Source organism: Lagenorhynchus albirostris, chromosome 5, assembly GCF_949774975.1.
Source record: "Lagenorhynchus albirostris chromosome 5, mLagAlb1.1, whole genome shotgun sequence".
Lineage (NCBI taxonomy): Eukaryota > Metazoa > Chordata > Mammalia > Artiodactyla > Delphinidae > Lagenorhynchus > Lagenorhynchus albirostris.
Window position 1 is genome coordinate 110,934,916 of NC_083099.1, and position 20,469 is coordinate 110,955,384.

General features: G+C 34.1%; 1 protein-coding gene across 1 annotated transcript in view; it reads left to right on the forward strand.

The window, feature by feature from the left end:
* GBE1 (1,4-alpha-glucan branching enzyme 1) overlaps positions 1 to 20,469 on the forward strand; it is a 290,929-nt gene that overhangs the window by 125,990 nt on the left and 144,470 nt on the right. Inside the window, exons 4-6 of the mRNA XM_060150750.1 lie at positions 13,591 to 13,716; positions 14,554 to 14,689; positions 17,190 to 17,280. Coding sequence (XP_060006733.1) covers positions 13,591 to 13,716; positions 14,554 to 14,689; positions 17,190 to 17,280 — 353 coding nt within the window. The remainder of the gene's footprint in view (positions 1 to 13,590; positions 13,717 to 14,553; positions 14,690 to 17,189; positions 17,281 to 20,469) is intronic.

Genomic DNA, 20,469 nt, shown 5'->3' on the forward strand with positions numbered 1-20,469 from the left:
CTGTTCATGCAAATATTTTCATCATTCTTACAAATGAATCTGTAAGTTAAACATGAAAGTACACCTTACTCACTTGTAAATCTTGAAACAAATAGGTAATTTTACTGTGGGTACTTCTAAAAAAATTTCTCATTTTATATTGGAGTGTAGTTGATTAACAACGTTGTGCTAGTTTCAGTTGTGCAGCAAAGTGATTCAGTATTATGTATGCCTGTATCTATTCTTTTTCAAATTCTTTTCCCATTTAGGTTATTACAGAGTACTGAGCAAAGTTCCTTGTGCTCTACAGTGGGTCCTTGTTGGTTATCTGTTTTAAATATAGAAGTGTGTACATGTCAATCCCAAACTTTAATAAGTATTTGGTTGATTAAAGCAGTTATAAGCTATTCTGTAGGCATGGTCTTTTCTTAGAGCAACGATAAGCTGTGTCATAAACAGTTGTTTCTCAGCTGAGCATCAATCCTTTCCATTTGTTCCTGAGACATGAACTCATTTTTAAATTAATAATTCTATCAAAAGTAATTCTAACATCTGAAGAATTAATCCTGTAGGTGCTTTCTTTTTCTTTTCAAAGCTTTTTTTTTTTTTTTTGGTCATTTTAGGCCCAGGTTTTGGCATACCTATAACTATTTGTTTTCACAGTGCTGGTACTTTTTAGACACCTCTTAGGAGTTTTCTATTTTCACCCATCTAATCTTGAAATCTGGTCCATTCTCCTCCAGTTCTTTAGGCCTCCACTTTCCAGGTTCTACCTCCAACTTTTCCTTATATGAGCCTGCTTTTCCGTTTCATTTTTCAAACTTACTTTGCCTCTGCAATATCTCATAATCCAAATTTGGTGTGTTCTTTTCAAATGATGTCCTACTTTAGGGCAAAGCATCTTTCTCGTATTTTTTATGATGAGTACTGCTTCAAATGCCAGTTTAGTTTCAAATTATCCTCCACCCACCCCCAACATTTTCTTTATTTCCTCTGAGGATTCCTATGTATTGCCAACATCTGTTTCTTTTTGCATGATAATCATATCAACTCTGCTTATAAAATTTAAAATTTTAGTTTGAAACCAAATGTAGAATGAAAAGAATTTTCCCAGGTAAACACTTTTTTGTGATTATTTCTCATGAAAAAGCTGATTCTGAATGTATATGTAATTATATATAGGGAAGTACAAATGGAAATTGAGCATGTGAGCTGATTAATTGTGGCATGTCAATCATCTTTTGAGTTTTCTACTGCTCATGCATATGGAGATAATGCCATTTTGTTAGATTAAGCATCATTCAGGGTTCTTAGGCAAAAAAGATTGATCTCCATATGATTTAACTGAAGTACTAGTTTCTTCCTTCCAGATCTTGCATGGGTGCCTCTAATAGATGCAGAAACCTAGCTGCAAGGGGGTGTGAAAAATGTGACTTTAAACTTTCCATCCTTTCTATAATAGGAAGAAATGCCAGAAAGTGGTTTGACTGACTGAAGAGCCAATATCATCTACAGCTTTGCAATAAAGGTTATAAATGGAATTCCTAAGAACATAGTATTGAAAAGACAATCATCCAATTTTAGTAATGGCATTTAAAGTAGCCATGATAAATATTGTTTTGCAAAATGATTTATGTGATATATAGCATAGAAATTGTGAAATATTTTAAATGATGGGTTAAACTATAGGGTAAGATCAGAAACTTGAATAGATTCACCATACTCTTTTATGAGGCCTTCTTAAGTGCAGGGGAAAATTTTTGATAAGTAAATCAGTGAGGACATTCATGGGTGTACTCAGGACCACAAATGAATAAATTTTGAGCTAGCTTGGTTGCCTTTCATGATTGAAAGTTTACAGAATGATTGTTTGAGAGTAATTAGGGAGATTAGACTAGGAAGAATGAAAGCAAATTATAAATTATTACTGTATAAGAAATAAATTAAAAATTCAAAGTAGAGATTGAGATAAATTTTATTGCAAAATATGCCTTGTCTTTTGCAAAGGTTTTTATTATTATCAAGGTTTAGAAAATACAGTCCCTGTAACTTTAATGTTAGTTTTCTTTCCTGCATGATAACTTCTTAAAAATAAAAATCTATTCTTTATTATTGGAGCACTGGTCCCTGTAGCTACTTTGTCTTTTGCTTTCTCAGGTCTAGCTTTTATCTCCTAAGCTACTAGACTGCAGCTCACAGAATCAGAATCAAGGGTGACAGGTAGGGTGGTGATAGTGGATAGAAATAGGACTCGGGCATCTTTATTTTAAAATATTCCTCAGGTGGTTCTCATTGCACATCCAGAGTTGAAAACTGCTGTCAAAGACACATATAAAAGTCTAATATTCTCTTTACTGAATTCAGGGGGAAATGTTCATATTCCAACCATGTCACAGTTCAGCATATACAAATCAGTTTCTACAAGTGTTTAATTCCCTCTGTTAAGGTCACAAGGGAATGTATAATACATTTTAGAAAGATAACTATAAAACATATTCTTTTTCTCTTTCTGTTTTAGTGCTTATTGAAGTGAATCACAGGTATCTAGAAGATTAGACTGTCCATAAATATTGCACTCTTTATGTGAACATTGATTCTAGAAATACTTTAAATGTATTGGCAGACTCTCTTTCTTATATCCATGTACTGTGAAATATCTTGCATTTATTTTACAGTCTTCCTTTGTCCTTCAGTGTGGGCATAGTAGATTTTAAATATGATTATAAAATCTGGAGAATTGAACACTTTCATTTTTCTTTAGGAGTATTTTTTTTAACAAAAGTATTTCATGCTTTTTTCTTCTAAATTATGTAGGCATTAATTTTTTTTAAAAGAGAGCTTTTGTTTAGTATTTGATCTTTTAATGCTGTGCCAGAAAAAGGAAGAAAATTACATTTTGTGACTGTTAGATGGGTATTATTTTTGGTTATATTTAATAGAAGTATTTGCACTTTGGCCAAGTAATAATAATGAATTCAAATAATAATGAATAATGGTATGCCTACAGGACCTTTTTCTTGTGATAAAGTACATACTATATAATCTTTTATGATTTAAGTATTTACATTTAAGCTGAATTCTTTTATTGAGTAGCACAGTTAAGTGTGTGTTAAATGTCAATATGAATTTTAACCCTCTTCAATTTAAGGTTTGTTTTCTGTTTTTTCACTCTTCAGTCTGTTCATCTTAACATCTTTCAAATATGCCAATAAGCTATGAATTTCCCCAAGTGACTCAGTATGCCCCCGATTGGAAAAAAAAAAGTCTCATGGATATATATGTGTGTGTGTGTGTGTGTGTGTGTGTGTGTGTGTGTGTGTGTGTGTGTGTGTGTGTAACATATATACATACACATATATATTATATATAATATTTATTTTATGAAATATATATGTACATATTTGAAAACAGTGAACCATAGGTCACTGCACCTCAGCACATGGTTATTCTCTGAGCCTTATGCAGAAGTCAGGTGGGTAATTCCCTGACCTGTGTGCTTTATTGACTGCACTGTCAGAGAAGTTTCCCTGCTTCTCCAGAGAGCTTGTCACACTTGGAGATCACCAAGTTCATTTGCTGTTCTGTGCCTTCGCTATCTACGTAAGATGGAAATATCTATGTTTAATAATTTAAATACACTTCAGCTACGAAGGTTTAAAGTAAATAGCTCTATTGTGAAGACTCCTATTATTTACCACTACTTCTTCCCATTGTCACTGTCTATCAGTTAACAAGAAATTATCCAAATGCATATGTTGAGTTTCATATCTCACATGTAGTCATGTTCTATTTCCCATTATACTGTCTGCCTAATCAATTTCTCATATGATGTGTGTACTATGTGTTTCCTAATTCATACATACCTATTTGTAGTTCTTCCCCTAATACCACCTGCACCTGGAGAAATATGTGACGTTTGTGGAAGAAAAGAGTGATAGTGTTGCACTCTGTATTATGAAACCTTAATTTATAAAGAATATTTAAGTGTAACTCTGAATTCTTTTCATTATTAACTGTTTTCTTTATTTAATAGTTGTCAATTACATTCTTAGAGATAATCTCAATGTATATTAAATATATAATTACATGTTTTCGCAAAAGATCTTATGATTTTTTAGAATTACATATTCTGTATCTAGTTCCTGGAATTTCTCTACATTTCCCTTAAGAGGTAAATTATTTCTCCCCAGCCCTCACATTTTATATTTTACTTCATTGCAATGGCACTTAGAGTGATTGCTTAAGAATCATATTCTTTTTTTCAAATGATTCAATTTATCACCATATAGACTTTTATAATTATACCTAATGAAATATTTTAAAGAGAGTTTTAACTCATCTTATGATAGTACCTCTCCCATCTAGCGCTTCTAAAAATACTTTTTAAGATTTTTTTTGTTGGTGTTATACCAGATCATAACTCTATTTACTTAATAGAATTCTAGCCTTCACTGCACATGGATGAGTCTCTTTGAAGCACACTTCTTCAGTAATGAAAACTCACTGATTTTTCCCCCTTTTCATAGCTTTTTTCTTTTATTACTATATTGATCTTCCAATATCTTGGAAGTTTAAATCCTATATTTTTATATCATGTGTAATTCATCTGTTTTCTCATCTAAGACACCTAATCAATCTTTACCTGATTACAACATTTCAGCATTGTTCCTATTCTTTTCACTTAGGAGTAGTTATTCTCACTTGCTCAGGGATATCATTTTCAATGCCTGCATCCTAAATCTCACATAATCCCTTTGGATTTTGTCTTTTTGTAGTGACCTCACTTTATAAGATTTTTGTTCAGGTAATGTACTTGAAATGAAGCAAACACTTTATCAGTTCTACTTAGTTGTTTCTTTATTTCGTTAAAGATTTTCCTCAGTCAAAAGACAGAAACAGAAAAATATTATAGTTTTAATACTTCTTAACTAGACTAGAAGGTTGGGGAACTGGGATGGAACCCTATGGGAGTAATACTGCTTTTTATAGGTACAGGAGCATCTGTCTCTCTAAATCATTCTAAATAAGGACCTGCTTTTAGAAGAAGCAGCTACTGATCTTCATTAATTTCTTTTTGGCAATATTCTGCAGTTTTTTCTCTCCCTTGTGTAAGTATTACAGAAGTGAATGTTTATATCTCTGTAATTCTTATTGTTGTTAAATCAGGAGTAAAGTAGCCATGAGTACTATACCTCAAAATTAATCTCTTTTTATTCCATACATTGGTGTCCTTTATGCAAAAGTTTGATATAATTTGGTATGATACTTTTTGTCATGTTACAAATTTATTTTTCATAGCTAGTATACTTAATCTTTTCTTGTAAGGAAAGTTTTTTTTCTTTAATTAGTGGCTTCGTTTTTGTTAGTGAAATCCTTTAACTCTTCCTAATCAAGCTGTTGTTTTAGGATTTAACCTTGGAAAATTTCTTATTAAAGAAAAAAAAAAACCTGAATTGTGATGGCATGTTTTAAAATAAGAAATTTTATACAAAGCAAAAATAATGGGAGCCAGTGAAAATTCATCAATAGGTTATTTTTTTTTTCATCAATAGGTTATTGCTTTTGAAGTTCAACTGATTTGTTTCTTTTCTTCATCAAGCTACTAGCAAGGATATTGCCTTTTCTTTCTCTTCTTTTGGATAGTGTCCAGTATCCAAAGAGCTTAGGGGGCTTAATCTAATCACTTAATCTCTTTTTCACTTCCCTCAATCCCTGAACGTTGTAGATGTAAAGGACATCACCAGGATGTGACAACTTTTTATGATAACTTTATATGCACATGGCTTGTGTCAGGTTGTTTGTTTAATTGAAAATTATGAAGTAGATTATGAAACAAAGATGGAGACCTCCAAAATGTATGAACTTTAATATCTAGAAAAAATTAAACGAAATTTAAAAATTTTCAAGAGACAGAGTAATTTTATTTGGTTACTATAGCAGGCTCAATATCTAAATAATGGTAATGTCAATTATAGCTCATATATAACCCCAGTTTATATAATTTTACCGATCAATTATATGTAGTTTTAAGAAAGTATATCCACAAAGTGGTCATTCGTATATCAGGACCTTATTATTATTAGAAAACTGCCATGATACTTTTATTGGTTTCTTGGTTTTCTTTTCTCATTAATTGAAATATAAACTCAAGTTCACAATGAAATAAATAGCCTTTTAATATCAGATAGTGTTTCTGATATTCCTAATTAGAAAATGCAGAATGAAAAATTAGTATTATTATTGACAACTGATCATCTATTTATTTAAATAACCCCATCTCTGTTTTTTAAAATTAATTTTTATTGGAGTTTAGTTGTTTTGCAATGTTGTGTTAGTTTCTGCTGTGAAGCAAAGTGAGTCAGCTATATGTATACATATATCCCCTCTTTTTTGGATTTCCTTCCCATTTACGTCACCACAGAGCACTGCATATAGTTTCCTGTGCAATACAGTGGGTTCTCATTAGTTATCAATTTTATACATAGTAGTGTATATATGTCAATCCCATTCTCCCAGTTCATCCCACCTCCCTTTCCCTGCTGGTAGCCAAACATCCATTCTCTACATCTGTGTCTATTTCTGCTTTGCAAATAAGTTCATCTGTATCGTTTTTCTAGATTCTACATATAAGTGATATTATACGATGTTTGTTTTTCTCTTTCTGACTTACTTCACTCTGTATGACAGTCTCCAGGTCTGTTCATGTCTCTGCAAATTGCGCAAGTTTGTTCCTTTTTATGGCTGAGTAATATTCCATTGTATATACGTACCACATCTTCTTTATCCATTCTTCTGCTGATGGACATCAGGTATTAGGTAGAAAAAATAGCTCCTTAGCTTCTCCTTATGGAAAATTCAGAACTTTTATTTGCATCATGTAAAGACTGACTCTTTTTTGTTCAACCCCTGAAAATAATTACATGAGAGTAGGCTAGCAGTAAAAACTGCGTATTACAAATTCACTTTTTTGAAGGCCCTCCTATCAGTTCTGAAGCTCAGCAACGTTTATTCTGAATGAGTTTGCTTTTCCTGAGAATTGTCAAGGACTTACTTTGTTTAATGAAGGTCACTGAAATGCATTGGTATATGTTGGTCTACTTTTTGGGAGTAGGAAGTTAATAAGAGATAAAATGTGTTATTGAGACTACTCATTAAGATAACTTTTTCAACTCTTTCTGACACTGACAAGATTTAACTAAATTTAAGTACATTACATTTTATTCTTAGTAGAGTGATTGCCTCCATTTTTTTTCTTTATTTCTATATCGTTTCCTATGGTGGTTGCACAGATTTGGTGTCTTTTAAACAACAGAAATTTTTTCTGTCGCAGTTTTGGAAGCCAGAAGTTAAAAATTGGTATCACTGGGCTGAAATCAAGGTGTTGGCAGAAACATACTCCATCTGGGGAAAATCTGTTCCTTTCTATTTCCAGCTTCTGGTGGCTGCTGACATTCCTTGGCTAGTGTCTGCATCACTCCAGTCTTTGCCTCTTTGGTTACATTGCTTTTTTCTGTCCTGTCTATGTGTAGAATATCCCTCAGCCTCCTTCTTATAAGGATATATGTGATTGCCCTCCTGGAAAATCTGAACAATCTTTCCATTTTAAGATCTTTACTTTAATTACATCTGCAAAGACCCATTTTTTGCTATATAAATTATCATTCACAGATTCTAGAGAAGCAGGATATGAACATATGAAATGAGAGGCCATTTTTCAGCCTCTCAAAATGATAAAGAGATTCTTTCTTAAGTAACCTTACTGAATCTTAAAATTGGCCCAAGCAAGGATAACAAACAAACAAAACTGAAAAAAATTTATACTCGTACGTCCTATTTTTTTTTTTTAATTTTTAAATTTTTTGGGCTGTGCTGTGTCATGCGAGATCTTAGTTCCCCCTGCAGTGGAAGCATGGAGTCCTAACCACTGGACCACCAGCGAATTCCCTATGTCCTTTTGTTTTGTTTTGTTTTGTTTTTTGCGGTACGTGGGCCTCTCACTGCTGTGACCTCTCCCGTTGTGGAGCACAGGCTCTGGACGCGCAGTCTCAGTGGCCATGGCTCATGGGCCCAGCCGCTCCGTGGCATGTGGGATCTTCCCGGACCGGGGCACGAACCCGTGTCCCCTGCATCGGCAGGCGGACTCTCAACCACTGCGCCACCAGGGAAGCCCTATGTCCTAGTTTTTAACAAAGGTTAGTCATAAAATTTTAGTTGAATTAAAATGAGATTTAAGAACTTCTTTTTAAATTATATTAAGGTATTTTAAAGTTTTAATATTTATATCTATGCATTAAAAATAATGTTTATGCTATGTTAATTGTAAATATTAAAAGCACATATTTATTTCTTCAGGATTCTGGTCATTGGTAGAACCATCAGATTCTCCTCTGGAATATCACTTATTTTTCTACTTAATTATAAACTTGTGATTACTTTTTCTAATGCTCTGTTTTATTTTTGTCCCACTCACTTCTAAAAATTACTTAAAAGTATTATACGTTCTATACGTATGTATTTCTTTCTCTATATACACACACATATTTTTTGTCACATTTTAAACACACACAACAGAATACTGATATTTAGCGTTGCATGTTGGTATGACTGTACCCATTGTTTAAAAAATATGTATATAATATCAATTATATATTTTACATATTATATACTTATATACATATTACATACAGTATCAATTACGTTAGATATTATTATATAAATTAGAGGTAATTTAAAAGAGGAGGATATAACATTGCTTCATAAATTAGAAATCACTTTTATTGCTTATTTATTTTGACCTGTACCCTACTAAATAGTTATCTTCATTAATAATTTTTTTCCTTCATAGCATGTTGTTGTGATTTTGGTAGTATAATCTGGGCAAATCAAATTATATTTTTCAATATCTGTGCCTTTTCTCTTCGTCTTCTACACGTTCAGTCTTGAAACCCAGAGTTACATGCAATACCATTTTCCAGAGTATCCTACCACTTCTAACCAGCTGAACACATCCACTGTTTTCATATAAAATTGTTGGCCACCTGAGGAGCGTCTTATCTCAGTGATTTTTTGGTCCAAAGGAACAATAGTCTTTGACAAGAACCATTTCAAAAGATATTCCTAGATTGAATGAATATACACACACAAACACAATTTTTTAGGTCTTCACTATTTTACCAAACTGTTTCTTATATTGTATATTTGAGTTTTAAATGTCATTTTCTAAATAAAATTTGACTTCATACAGTTCACTAAGTCAATTTGACTTTTGCACAGGTAGAGGTTTATTTTATTCACTTCTTTATTTAATTTAATAATGTCTTTTGATGTTAACCTCCCATAAGTCAAAGAGATAATTTGGCTCATTAGAAAAGGAGCCTAATGACATTTTTACCATGTTATAAAATGTTATAATTATACAAATTATCAATTTGCCCTACAAAAGTTCATCATGATATTATTTTCATTAGTATATTTCTTTAAAGTGATTTTATATATATTTTTTATTGGAGTGATATGTGGTGATATTAATATACTTTTTAGTTTTTTTGGCCGCACGACTTGTGGGATCTGAGTTCCCTTGCCAGGTATTGAACCTGAGCCTTCAGCAGTGAAAGCATGGAGTCCTAACCACTGGACCACCAGGGAATTCCCTAATATACTTTTTAAAGTTTTATGTTTAACACTGTGTCAATATATTTAAAGTGTATGTATATACACACATATATATGGAACTTGGTAGCACAGGTCCACAAATATGTACACAATTGTATAACTCATCTATTTGCAATCCTTATCAGAATACTTATTTTTTTTCTGATTTATAGAAGCTCTACAAGTGAAATGAATTGATAACAATATAGAAAGATACAACTGGAAAATAAAAGCTATTAATAATTTCTCTATCCATAGGCAACCATTTGTATATATGTACATTAGGAAGATGCAATACATTCTTTTTTATAACTTGAAAGAATTTTCTTGCAACCTTCAATATAATTCAGTGGTATAATTTTTAACAAGCATACACTATTCAGTCATTCACTTTTTGCTAATAAAAGTAACACTAAGATTAATAGATAAGAATATAGTTCTTTGGGCACTTCTATTATTATTTCTACAGGGCAAACATCTATAATTAGAATTGCTGAGTCATTGAGAATTACTTTTTTTTGAATTTTTGATCATATTGCCAAATTGCTATTTAGAATGTTCATACTATTTTATACTCATACTAGTAGTGTATGAGACTTTCAGTTTGCTAGTACCAAGTGAATTCTTCTACCCATCAGCTATTAGACTTACTATCATTGAAAGATCAATCAAGCTAGAGCTTTCTTTTCAATTTGCTATATAACATGTTCTATTTTGAGGTTGTAAATTAAATGATATAAAGTTTTATCTAAAAAATCTGAATCTGAACTCAAGAGAGCACAAATTCAGTAAGTACACTCATCTCTCCCCTTTCTCCCCCCTAAAACGTTTCAGGAGCAAAATTTAGTCCAGAAGGTTATATTTTTTACTCATTGGAAGGTCTCTCAATTTTGGGTTATTTAGATTTACTATAATACTCTTATTTGTTATCACAGCAACTTAGGAACAGTAAATCAAAGGTGAGGTAAGGTGGGTACTGTTGGCAAGTGTGTTTATTAGTAAAAGCTAAACTGCTATAGCAAAAATACATTCAAAATTCAGGAGCCTAAAGAATAGAGAAGTGAATTTACCATTTATGTAATGATTACAGTGAAGTGTTCTAGATGTGGTGGGAAGCTTTGTTTTACGTATCATTCAAGGATCCAGGCTCTGATTTTATTGCTAAGAAAAAAGGAAGGAATTAGATAATTAAAAGTTTCCACCCCAAGAAGCAAAATTAATAAAAATGATGAACAAAAATGTCTAATATAAAACACTAATAGAAATGAAGAAATAGAACTTTTGGTAACAAAAATATTGAAGTCATTCGAAATGAGTAAGTCATCCATTGTCAGGTGTAGGATTTGATTTTGCCGTACCTTCAAGCTCATAAGTTAACCTGTTACTGTTTCGTGGATTCTGGCTGAAAACACAGGACTCCTGAGTCCGAGATAAATGACTTTATTACTCATGGCACAGGATGTGCATCATACTTGTATTAGTTCTCCTTGCTTTCTAAGTCTTATAGGGGTGACACTATAGGGTCTAGATAGATGCTATGCACACAGCTAGTTTGCCTCATAGGTGAGGACTATTTACCTTGGGGAATGATTTCTTTTATAGCAAGCAGTAAGGAAAGCTGTCCATTGTCTTCAAGGGAGACATTATCTCATTCCTCAGGGTTGCTTGCTACAATCACAACTCTGAGAAATGGCCTCTGTCATCAGTAGGACCTTATATTCTTGCTGTACCCAGCAAAACATGTAGGAGTGAGAAAGACCCATAGAAGGACTGTTCCTTCCAACTTCCATCACTCAGTACCCTCTGAAGACATTCATGTGTACAGCAAGATAAATAAGTTAATGTTCCAAAGAATGTGGAAATTATATTCAGCATAAGGAAATTCTTCATGTTCTTTGCTTAAAGTTTCAAATATTCTCTCTGCCAGCAGACACCTTGAAAAATACTTACTGGTTCATGATCATCCTTTGGAGGGGTTGTAGAGCCATTTGCAAAAAAGAGAAAAGATAGGTGGATGGATTAGGCAGGGTGCTATCCATTGAAAACTGATTTCTGGTATTTTATTTCCCCATTACCTGTCCTGGGTTGATGAGTGAATAAAAAGCCTTTTCTCGAATATATCACTGTGTGTATTATACTAGAAAGTTATGTGACTTAAGGGACATATTTTGGGGGATAAAATACTCCGGGACTGGGTTGATCCTATTCATTCATGTTTTGTGATTACTATTTGAATAATAGAAACACTTAGTTGTGATGGGCTTTAATAAGTGGGAGGCACAACTAAGGAGATAGAATTGAGCTCATGTAAGTTAGATGTTCCTTTTCACCACTCACCTGTCCCCTCCTCCTTAAATCATGATTTATTCTTTTTCTGTATATGAAGGAAGTGCCATTAAAGCCTGTTAAGAAAAAGGAAGTGAGTATCAGAAGCTCTGCTTAGCTTTTGGTTCTGCCAGTTGGTGACTTTGGGACTTCTGGCTACTCACTTAATATTTGGGTTATAAAGATTCTCTGGGGGCTTCCCTGGTGGCTCAGTGGTTGAGAGTCCGCCTGCCGATGCAGGGGACACGCGTTTGTGTCCCGGTCCGGGAAGATCCCACATGCCGCGGAGCGGCTGGGCCCATGAGCCATGGCCGCTGAGCCCGCGCGTCCGGAGCCTGTGCTCTGCAGCGCGAGAGGCCACAGCAGTGAGAGGCCCGCGTACAGCAAAAAAAAAAAAAAAGATTCTCTGGAATCAAGTGAGATATGACTATGAAAGCCCTTTCTAAACTATAAAACATTCTACAAATATTTAATGACCAAGAATTATGCATACTGAGCTTTTCTCTATTAAAGGAGACCAAAGAATATATTCTTTCTCAATGCTGAGAGCATATTGATCATTCAGCATTCAGATCAGCTACTGATCTGAACATTTTTTGTCACACTCTACCTACTCTTAGAAGGTTTAATTAATTTAAAAAAAAAAACTTTAAAACGCTATACCTGGAAGCTCTGTTCACTATTTAACCATGCTGATAAATTCAAAGCCCTCTATTCAGTGCTAAGTCTAAACTTGTGGATTCCATAAAAGTTGCCTTTGCATTTTTTTTTTTTTTTTTTTTTTTTTTTTTTTTTTTTTTGCGGTACGCGGGCCTCTCACTGTTGTGGCCTCTCTCCCGCTGCGGAGCACAGGCTCCGGATACGCAGGCTCAGCGGCCATGGCTCACGGGCCCAGCCGCTCTACGGCATGTGGGATCTTCCCGGACCGGGGCACGAACCCATGTCCCCTGCATCGGCAGGCGGACTGTCAACCACTGCGCCACCAGGGAAGCCTTGCATTTTTATTGTTATTTTTTATACTGATAGCAATAGTGATACTATTGGCAAATATAGGAACAAATGGTTAAAAAGGAAAATGTTTGGTTTCATATGGTAAAGCATACTTGGAATAAGGTGTAGAAGAAATTGAGAAGTGGAAAATGTTTGTAGGGTAGTGTGTGTGTTTGTGTGTATTATAATACAGTTATTAGTCAAAACCCATGTTATCATTAATTGCTATGAAAAGGAAAAGGAAGAGATGGTGATATAACTCATGACTTTTTAAAAAATATACTAGGATCAATTCCTTCTGTTGATTGATTTATTGACGGTAGCTTCCAATAATATTCATGTCTTTTTCCTATCTACTGTATGCTTTAATTAACTACTATAATGGTTGGTTGGCAATGATGAAAATTGCCAGAGAATCATAAAATATTCAAGCTGGAAATGACTTTAGGGATCATATACCATGGCAGATGAGGAGAGCAAGGTCCATAGAATTTAAACATCCTTAAGGTCACACATCTGGAAGGCAGTTTCGGTTCTTAAGATCATTCCTCCTTTTCTTACTTGTCACAGTGCTCATAGAGTATCATGCGTTATCTTAGAGTTTTGAAAGTATTTTAAGGCAATAATATCTTGTTTTCTTTTTAGGTTGTTATTAGGAGTAAAAGTGGAGAGATCTTGTATCGTATTTCACCGTGGGCAAAGTACGTGACTCGTGACAGTGATAATGTGAATTATGATTGGATACACTGGGATCCAGAACACCCATATAAAGTGAGAACAACAACTCTTTAAATAAATGCATGTTCCAATATTGCTAGGAAAATTAATTTTTACTTTTATAACTTTTATTGTAATGTTCAACTTCTCTCTTCACCACCGGTTTAATATTTTACATCATAATGTACTCATTTGCTATATATATATATATATATGTCCATCATCTGTAGCCAATAAAATATAAAAGTGAGTTTTTGTTTTATCGTGTGTTTCTGAAGTTGTGGGCGGGGGAAGAACACTAAATCTCTATGTACTGACCTATAAGGGATACTGATTTTTAAAAATTTTAACTACAATTTCTGATTAATCAAAGACTCTCCAGTGGTGTAATATTTCTCACTGTCATGGACTTGAAGCAGGATCAGTGTCCTTAGGAACAACGAATAGTCAAGACATCTCATGAATGTATTAATCAGGGTAATTTTTTAAGCCTGTCTTATTGATAAGAGTTATAGGTATCTTGGAGCTCACTTTTCTGTCCTTTAAGTTATCGAAGCTTGTTGATAAATGCTTTGCATTTAATAATTATGTATGCATTTCACAGTTCTTATGTTTTCTCTAAGGCTTAGGCTCAAAATACATCTTCACTCAGTGATAAGGCATGAGCCATCGCATGACTACTCTTTTCAAATAAGTCTATTACCATGATCCTAAAAAGGATTTTTTTTTTCAAAAGAAAGTTTAATGGAGGCAGCCAGTGCCTTTTATACGTGAAAGTAGTTTCAAAGTGTTTGACTGAGTTAATTCATCATTTCATTTAACATGCTTAATCTGTTAGTGTCATACCTGCATTTTTGGCTTAATTCTATATGTAATTTTAATATTCTGTAGTTTAAGCATTCCAAACCAAAGAAGCCAAGAGGTCTACGAATTTATGAATCTCATGTGGGAATTTCTTCCTATGAAGGAAAAATAGCTTCTTATAAACATTTTACATGCAATATACTACCAAGAATCAAAGACCTTGGTAAGTAATAACTCTGATTTTTATTCAGATAAAATTTTAATGAGTCTGTTCTCTTACTAGAGAAGCTAATTACAAGTGTCTCTTTTATTGTGTTAAGAGATTAAATATGTAATAGAAATGCATGTTATTTTAGGCTTCTCAAATTGCCCTGTAATAGTGATAGCATAGAAAAGAGAAATGGAATAAGATAGAACATAAGAATTCAAGATATTATTCCAATTTCAATTTTAATGTGAAATGATGACTTCCAAAATTATAGATAAATATGTAAGCATAATTACTTTTCTACAGGAGAGTTTTGTTTTGTTTTGTTTTTGCGGTACGTGGGCCTCTCACTGTTGTGGCCTCTCCAGTTGTGGAGCACAGGCTCCGGACATGCAGGCTCAGGGGCCATGGCTCATGGGCCCAGCCACTCCGTGGCATGTGGGATCTTCCCAGACCAGGGCACGAACGCGTGTCCCCTGCATCGGCAGGCGGACTCTAAACCACTGCACCACCAGGGAAGCCCTACAGGAGAGAATTCTTATCAATTTAAGTGGTCACTGGTTATAGCCTGTTCATTTAAGTCTGTTAGGGAAAAAAATCTTACATTTGTAAGGTGACTAGAACTCATTTTGTTTCAGAGTCATTGTATATATAGCTCCTGTCTGGATGACTTATTAGACAGATATTTGTGGTGCATCTTTCTGTGTGAGTCACATTGGTCTAGGTGTTTGTATTGGACTCTAATGACACAAACCCTGTCTTCATGGGAACAAGCAGGAGAGTGAATAGTGTACTGCTGAATTATTGATTCAGAATGCTTTAGATCTGTTATTTTCTTTTTATAGGTAATGCTTTTTATCATTTCTCAGCATATTAACACCTGCTACAGTGGCTAGGCAGGAAGATAAACTACATTTAATTAGTCTGCTTCTGGTAGGCAGTCCACATTTTGGCTAGAGGAAAAGTTTCTCATGGTTGAAATTTTTAGTTATATAGGGATCTTGATTACCTGAGATGATGAGGTCAGTTTCCAGAAACCAAAATTAATTAAATGTTTGGATAATTTAATATAAATTATATTTAATAAATATTATATTAATATTGTTATACTTGAGATGGTCTCTCATTTCATACTGTAATAAATTGTTTATGACCTGGATCTTGCAGAAGTTTCAGCAGAACAAGGATTTTCTTATTCATCTTTATGTTTGAATTACCTAGCCCAGTACTCTGACCATAAGTAAGTTTAGGAATGGTTAATGACATAAAATGTATAATAAAAGCTATAAATTGTTACTTGGTCAGAAGAATAATATTGATTACATAATAGAGAAATAAACTACAAACTCTGTATTTTGTGACTAAGTATTATACTTGGTTTATATTATTGAGCAGTAGTTTATATACATATTTCTACCAGGCCTGATAGAGTTAATTTGTTTCTTTTTTTAGTAGTAAAGCCAACGGTAATAACTTTTCAACAGATTCTGAATCATGGAGTTTATGTTATCCTTTAAACTTACAAATCCTCAGTTCTGAACGTGAATCGTAATTGTTCCAATATTAATTATGTACTAAAATATGTGCACAAGAAATTATATTGACATGAATTAGACTTTGAGAACAGAATAGGAATATTTTCTTTGCATGTTGCAGAAGGCAATTAAATCATATTTGAAAATTTTACTGTATTTTACTTTGAAGAAAATGATTTTTTTAGTTTTTTAAAAGACCAAAGTTTCTTCTACTCTGATTATTTGCTTACATTAAAAACACATTAATAAATATATTTGTGTTAAGGATTTTTAAAAATACATACCTATCTTTTTGAGTCAGTTCATTTGAGTCAATTTATTTAGTGTTAAAGCAAAACATTTTCAGATAGAGAAAGGAAGGATGTATGTGGGTGTACGTGTGTGTGTATACATGTGTGTGTGTGTGTGCACGTGCGCACACATGTGTGCCCATGAATGACTGTGGAGTAATTTTATAGGTTCTAGAAACAGTGGAAAATGGAAGCATTAATGCTGGCTTTATAAAAGCTACCTTGTAGAAAAATGGATTCAATGGTATGGTATATCTTATGTTAGAAAAAAGAGAAATATAAAGAAAAAGGTGAAATTAAAAGTACATGGCCTGCAATCAGTTACTTTTATTTGGCTTTCACAATCTTCGATATGAATATTACAAGTGCAACTGAAGTTTAGCATATGCAGATTGCCATCTTTAATATTCTAAAGCCAAATTAAGTATATTTGCATATCACTTATTACTTATTAAAATGAAGACATTTCAAATAGCTAGACTATAACCCTCAAGAACTAACTGTCTGATTTTATGTTAGAAGGTCAGACAAGCAAAGATGTTAAAGTAGTAGAACTTTTCAAAATGACCAAATCTTCTAGATTATATGTAAAATGTAATGCCTTTTGAACAGGATGCTGTGTTTATATATTGTTTTCATTACTTTTTAAAAATGTGGCTCTTAATCTCTATTTGACCTTTGCTTATACAGGATACAATTGCATTCAGATGATGGCGATCATGGAACATGCTTACTATGCCAGTTTTGGTTACCAAATCACAAGCTTCTTTGCAGCTTCAAGGTAAAATGAAAGAAATTATATCCATTCTTGTTTGAACAAAACATTTAAAAAATGAAATGAATTTCTATATTTTGTGTGATGTCTTATAACCTATTTTAGGGTTAACAGAGCTAATAGAAGCTGAGCATTTTCTTTTATTAAGATCATAGACTCTCATCTCATCAAGGCTTAGAGTCTGGCCTGATTCAACATTGCTTTTCACAAAATGATTTCTGGTACAGAATATCCAGTTAGCCTGCTGAAATTGTGATATGTTCGGAGGCCTAAGCTTCAGTCAGAAAATCCTGACTTATGGAAGCCATTATTGCTAGAGCTCATATCCTTTTCTGGAAAGAGATTGACTTATATAGGAAGGTAACTGAGGAGGCCCTTGGTGGGATATATACTACCCACGGAAGGACTGTCCTTCTTCCCAGGGTGGAATCCAAGGAATATTCCTCTCTGGGCAGAAAGACATCAAGGGGTCCTATGCAGAGAGGTACTGACCCGAATAACCATAAGTTGAACAAGTCCAACATTGTCTCTGCTACATGGAGCTTACAGGGTGGTGGCATACAGACATAAATCCAATACTCATACATATTATGATTTCCACATGTAATAAAAGCTAAGAAGAAGATGGCAGATTTCTCCAATAACATAGAATCAGGGGTCTAATCAGTTTAGATTAGATCTGAACTGATGTTACAACTGAGGTCTAAAACATGATTAAGAGATAAACAGTTTTCAAATCTAAAAAAAAGAGTTACCTGGGGGGAGGAGTGAAGTGGGAGTAGGTAGATAGCATTCCAGACATACAGAAAAGATACTGGTCCCTTCACCTGTTTCTCTTCATAGGACTTCTCCTTGAACGAGTTATCTGTCCTTGCTGTCTCTAATTCCTCCACTCCTCTTCTTTCTCGAACTCATTCCAAGTACACGCTCCACCACTTTGCTGAAACTGCTCCTGTCTAGGATACTGTTGCCCTCTGCATTGTAAAGTCAATCATCAGTTCTTAGCTTACTTGTCAGCAGCATTTGGCACAATTGATTACTCCTACCTTCTTGCAACTTTTTTCTTCTCTTGACTTTCAGAATATTAAACTTTCCTATTGTTTTTCTCACATGTTTTGTTGCTTCTTCTTTACTTTGTTTGCTCTTTCTCACCAATAAAGATGGGCCATTCCAGTGTTCAGCCCTTGGCTTCATTCCTTCCTGTATCTATATGAAGGACCTTTAAGGTCTCATCCATTCTGATGACTCAAATACACTTTATTTTATTTTGAATTTTATTTTATTTATTTTTTTATACAGCAGGTTCTTATTAGTTATCCATTTTATACATATTAGTGTATATATGTCAATCCCAATTGCCCAATTAATCACACCACCCCACTGGCTGCTTTCCCCCCTTGGTGTCCATACGTTTGTTCCCTACATCTGTGTCTCAATATCTGCCCTGCAAACCAGTTCATCTGTACCATTTTTTAAGTTCCACATGTGTGCATTAATATACTATATTTGTTTTTCTCTTTCTGACTTACTTCACTGTGTATGACGGTCTCTAGATGCACCCACGTCTCTACAAATGACCCAATTTTGTTCCTTTTTATGGCTGAGTAATATTCCATTGTATATATGTACCACATCTTCTTTATCCATTCATCTGTCGATGGGCATTTAGGTTGCTTCCATGAGCTGGCTATTGTAAAGAGTGCTGCAGTGAACATTGGGGTGCATGTGTCTTTTTGAATTATGGTTTTCTCTGGATATATGCCCAGTAGTGGGATTGCTGGGTCATATGGTAATGCTATTTTTTGTTTTTTAAGGAACCTCCATACTGTTCTCCATAGTGGTTGTATCAAGTTACATTCCCACCAACAGTGTAAGAGGGTTCCCTTTTCCCCACACCCTCTCCAGCATTTTTTGTTTGTAGATTTTCTGATGATGCCCATTCTAACTGGTGTGAGGTGATACCTCATTGTAGTTTTGATTTGCATGTCTCTAATGATTCATGATGTTGAGCAGCTTTTCATGTGCTTCTTGGCCATCTGTATGTCTTCTTTGAACAAATGTCTATTTAGGTCTTCTGCCCATTTTTGGATTGGGTTGTTTGTTTTTTTAATACTTAGCTGCATGAGCTGTTTATATATTTTGGAGATTAAATGTCTGTTGATTCGTTTGCAAATATTTTCTCCCATTCTGAGGGTTGTCTTTTCATCTTGTTTATAGTTTCCTTTGCATGCAAAAGCTTTTAACTTTCATTATGTCCCATTTGTTTATTTTTGTTTTTATTTCCATTACTCTAGGAGGTGGATCAAAAAAGATCTTGCTGTGATTTATGTCAAAGAGTGTTCTTCCTATGTTTTCCTCTAAGAGTTTTATAGTGTCTGGTTTTACATTTAGGTCTCTAATCCATTTTTTATTTTATTTTATTTTATTTTTTTGTGTGTGGTATGCGGGCCTCTCACTGTTTTGGCCTCTCCCATTGCGGAACACAGGCTCCAGACGCGCAGGCCCAGCGGCCATGGCTCACGGGCCCAGCCGCTCCACGGCATGCGGGATCCTCCTGGACCAGGACACGAACCCATGTCCCCTGCATCGGCAGGCAGACTCTCAACCACTGCACCACCAGGGAAGCCCTCTAATCCTTTTTGAGTTTATTTTTATGTATGATGTTAGGGAGTGTTCTAATTTCATTCTTTTACATGTAGCTATCCAGTTTCCCAGCATGACTTATTGAAGGGACTGTCTTTTCTCCATTGTATATCCTTGCCTCCTTTGTCATAGATTAGTTGACCACAGTTGCCTGGGTTCATCTCTGGGCTTTCTATCCTGTTCCATTGATCTATATTTCTTTTTTTGTGCCAGTACCATATTGTCTTGATTACTGTAAATTTGTAGTGTAGTCTGAAGTCAGGGAGTCTGATTCCTCTAAGACTGCTTTGGCTATTCAGGGTCTTTTGTGTCTCCATACAAATTTTAAGATTTTTTGTTCTAGTTCTGTAAAAAATGCCAGTGGTAATTTGATAGGGATTGCATTGAATCTGTAGATTGCTTTGGGTAATGTAGTGATTTTCACAATATTGATTCTTCAAATCCAAGACCATGGTATATCTCTCCATCTGTTTGTATCATCTTTAATTTCTTTCATCAGTGTTTTATACTTTTCTGCATACAGGTCTTTTGCCTCCCTAGGTAGGTTTATTC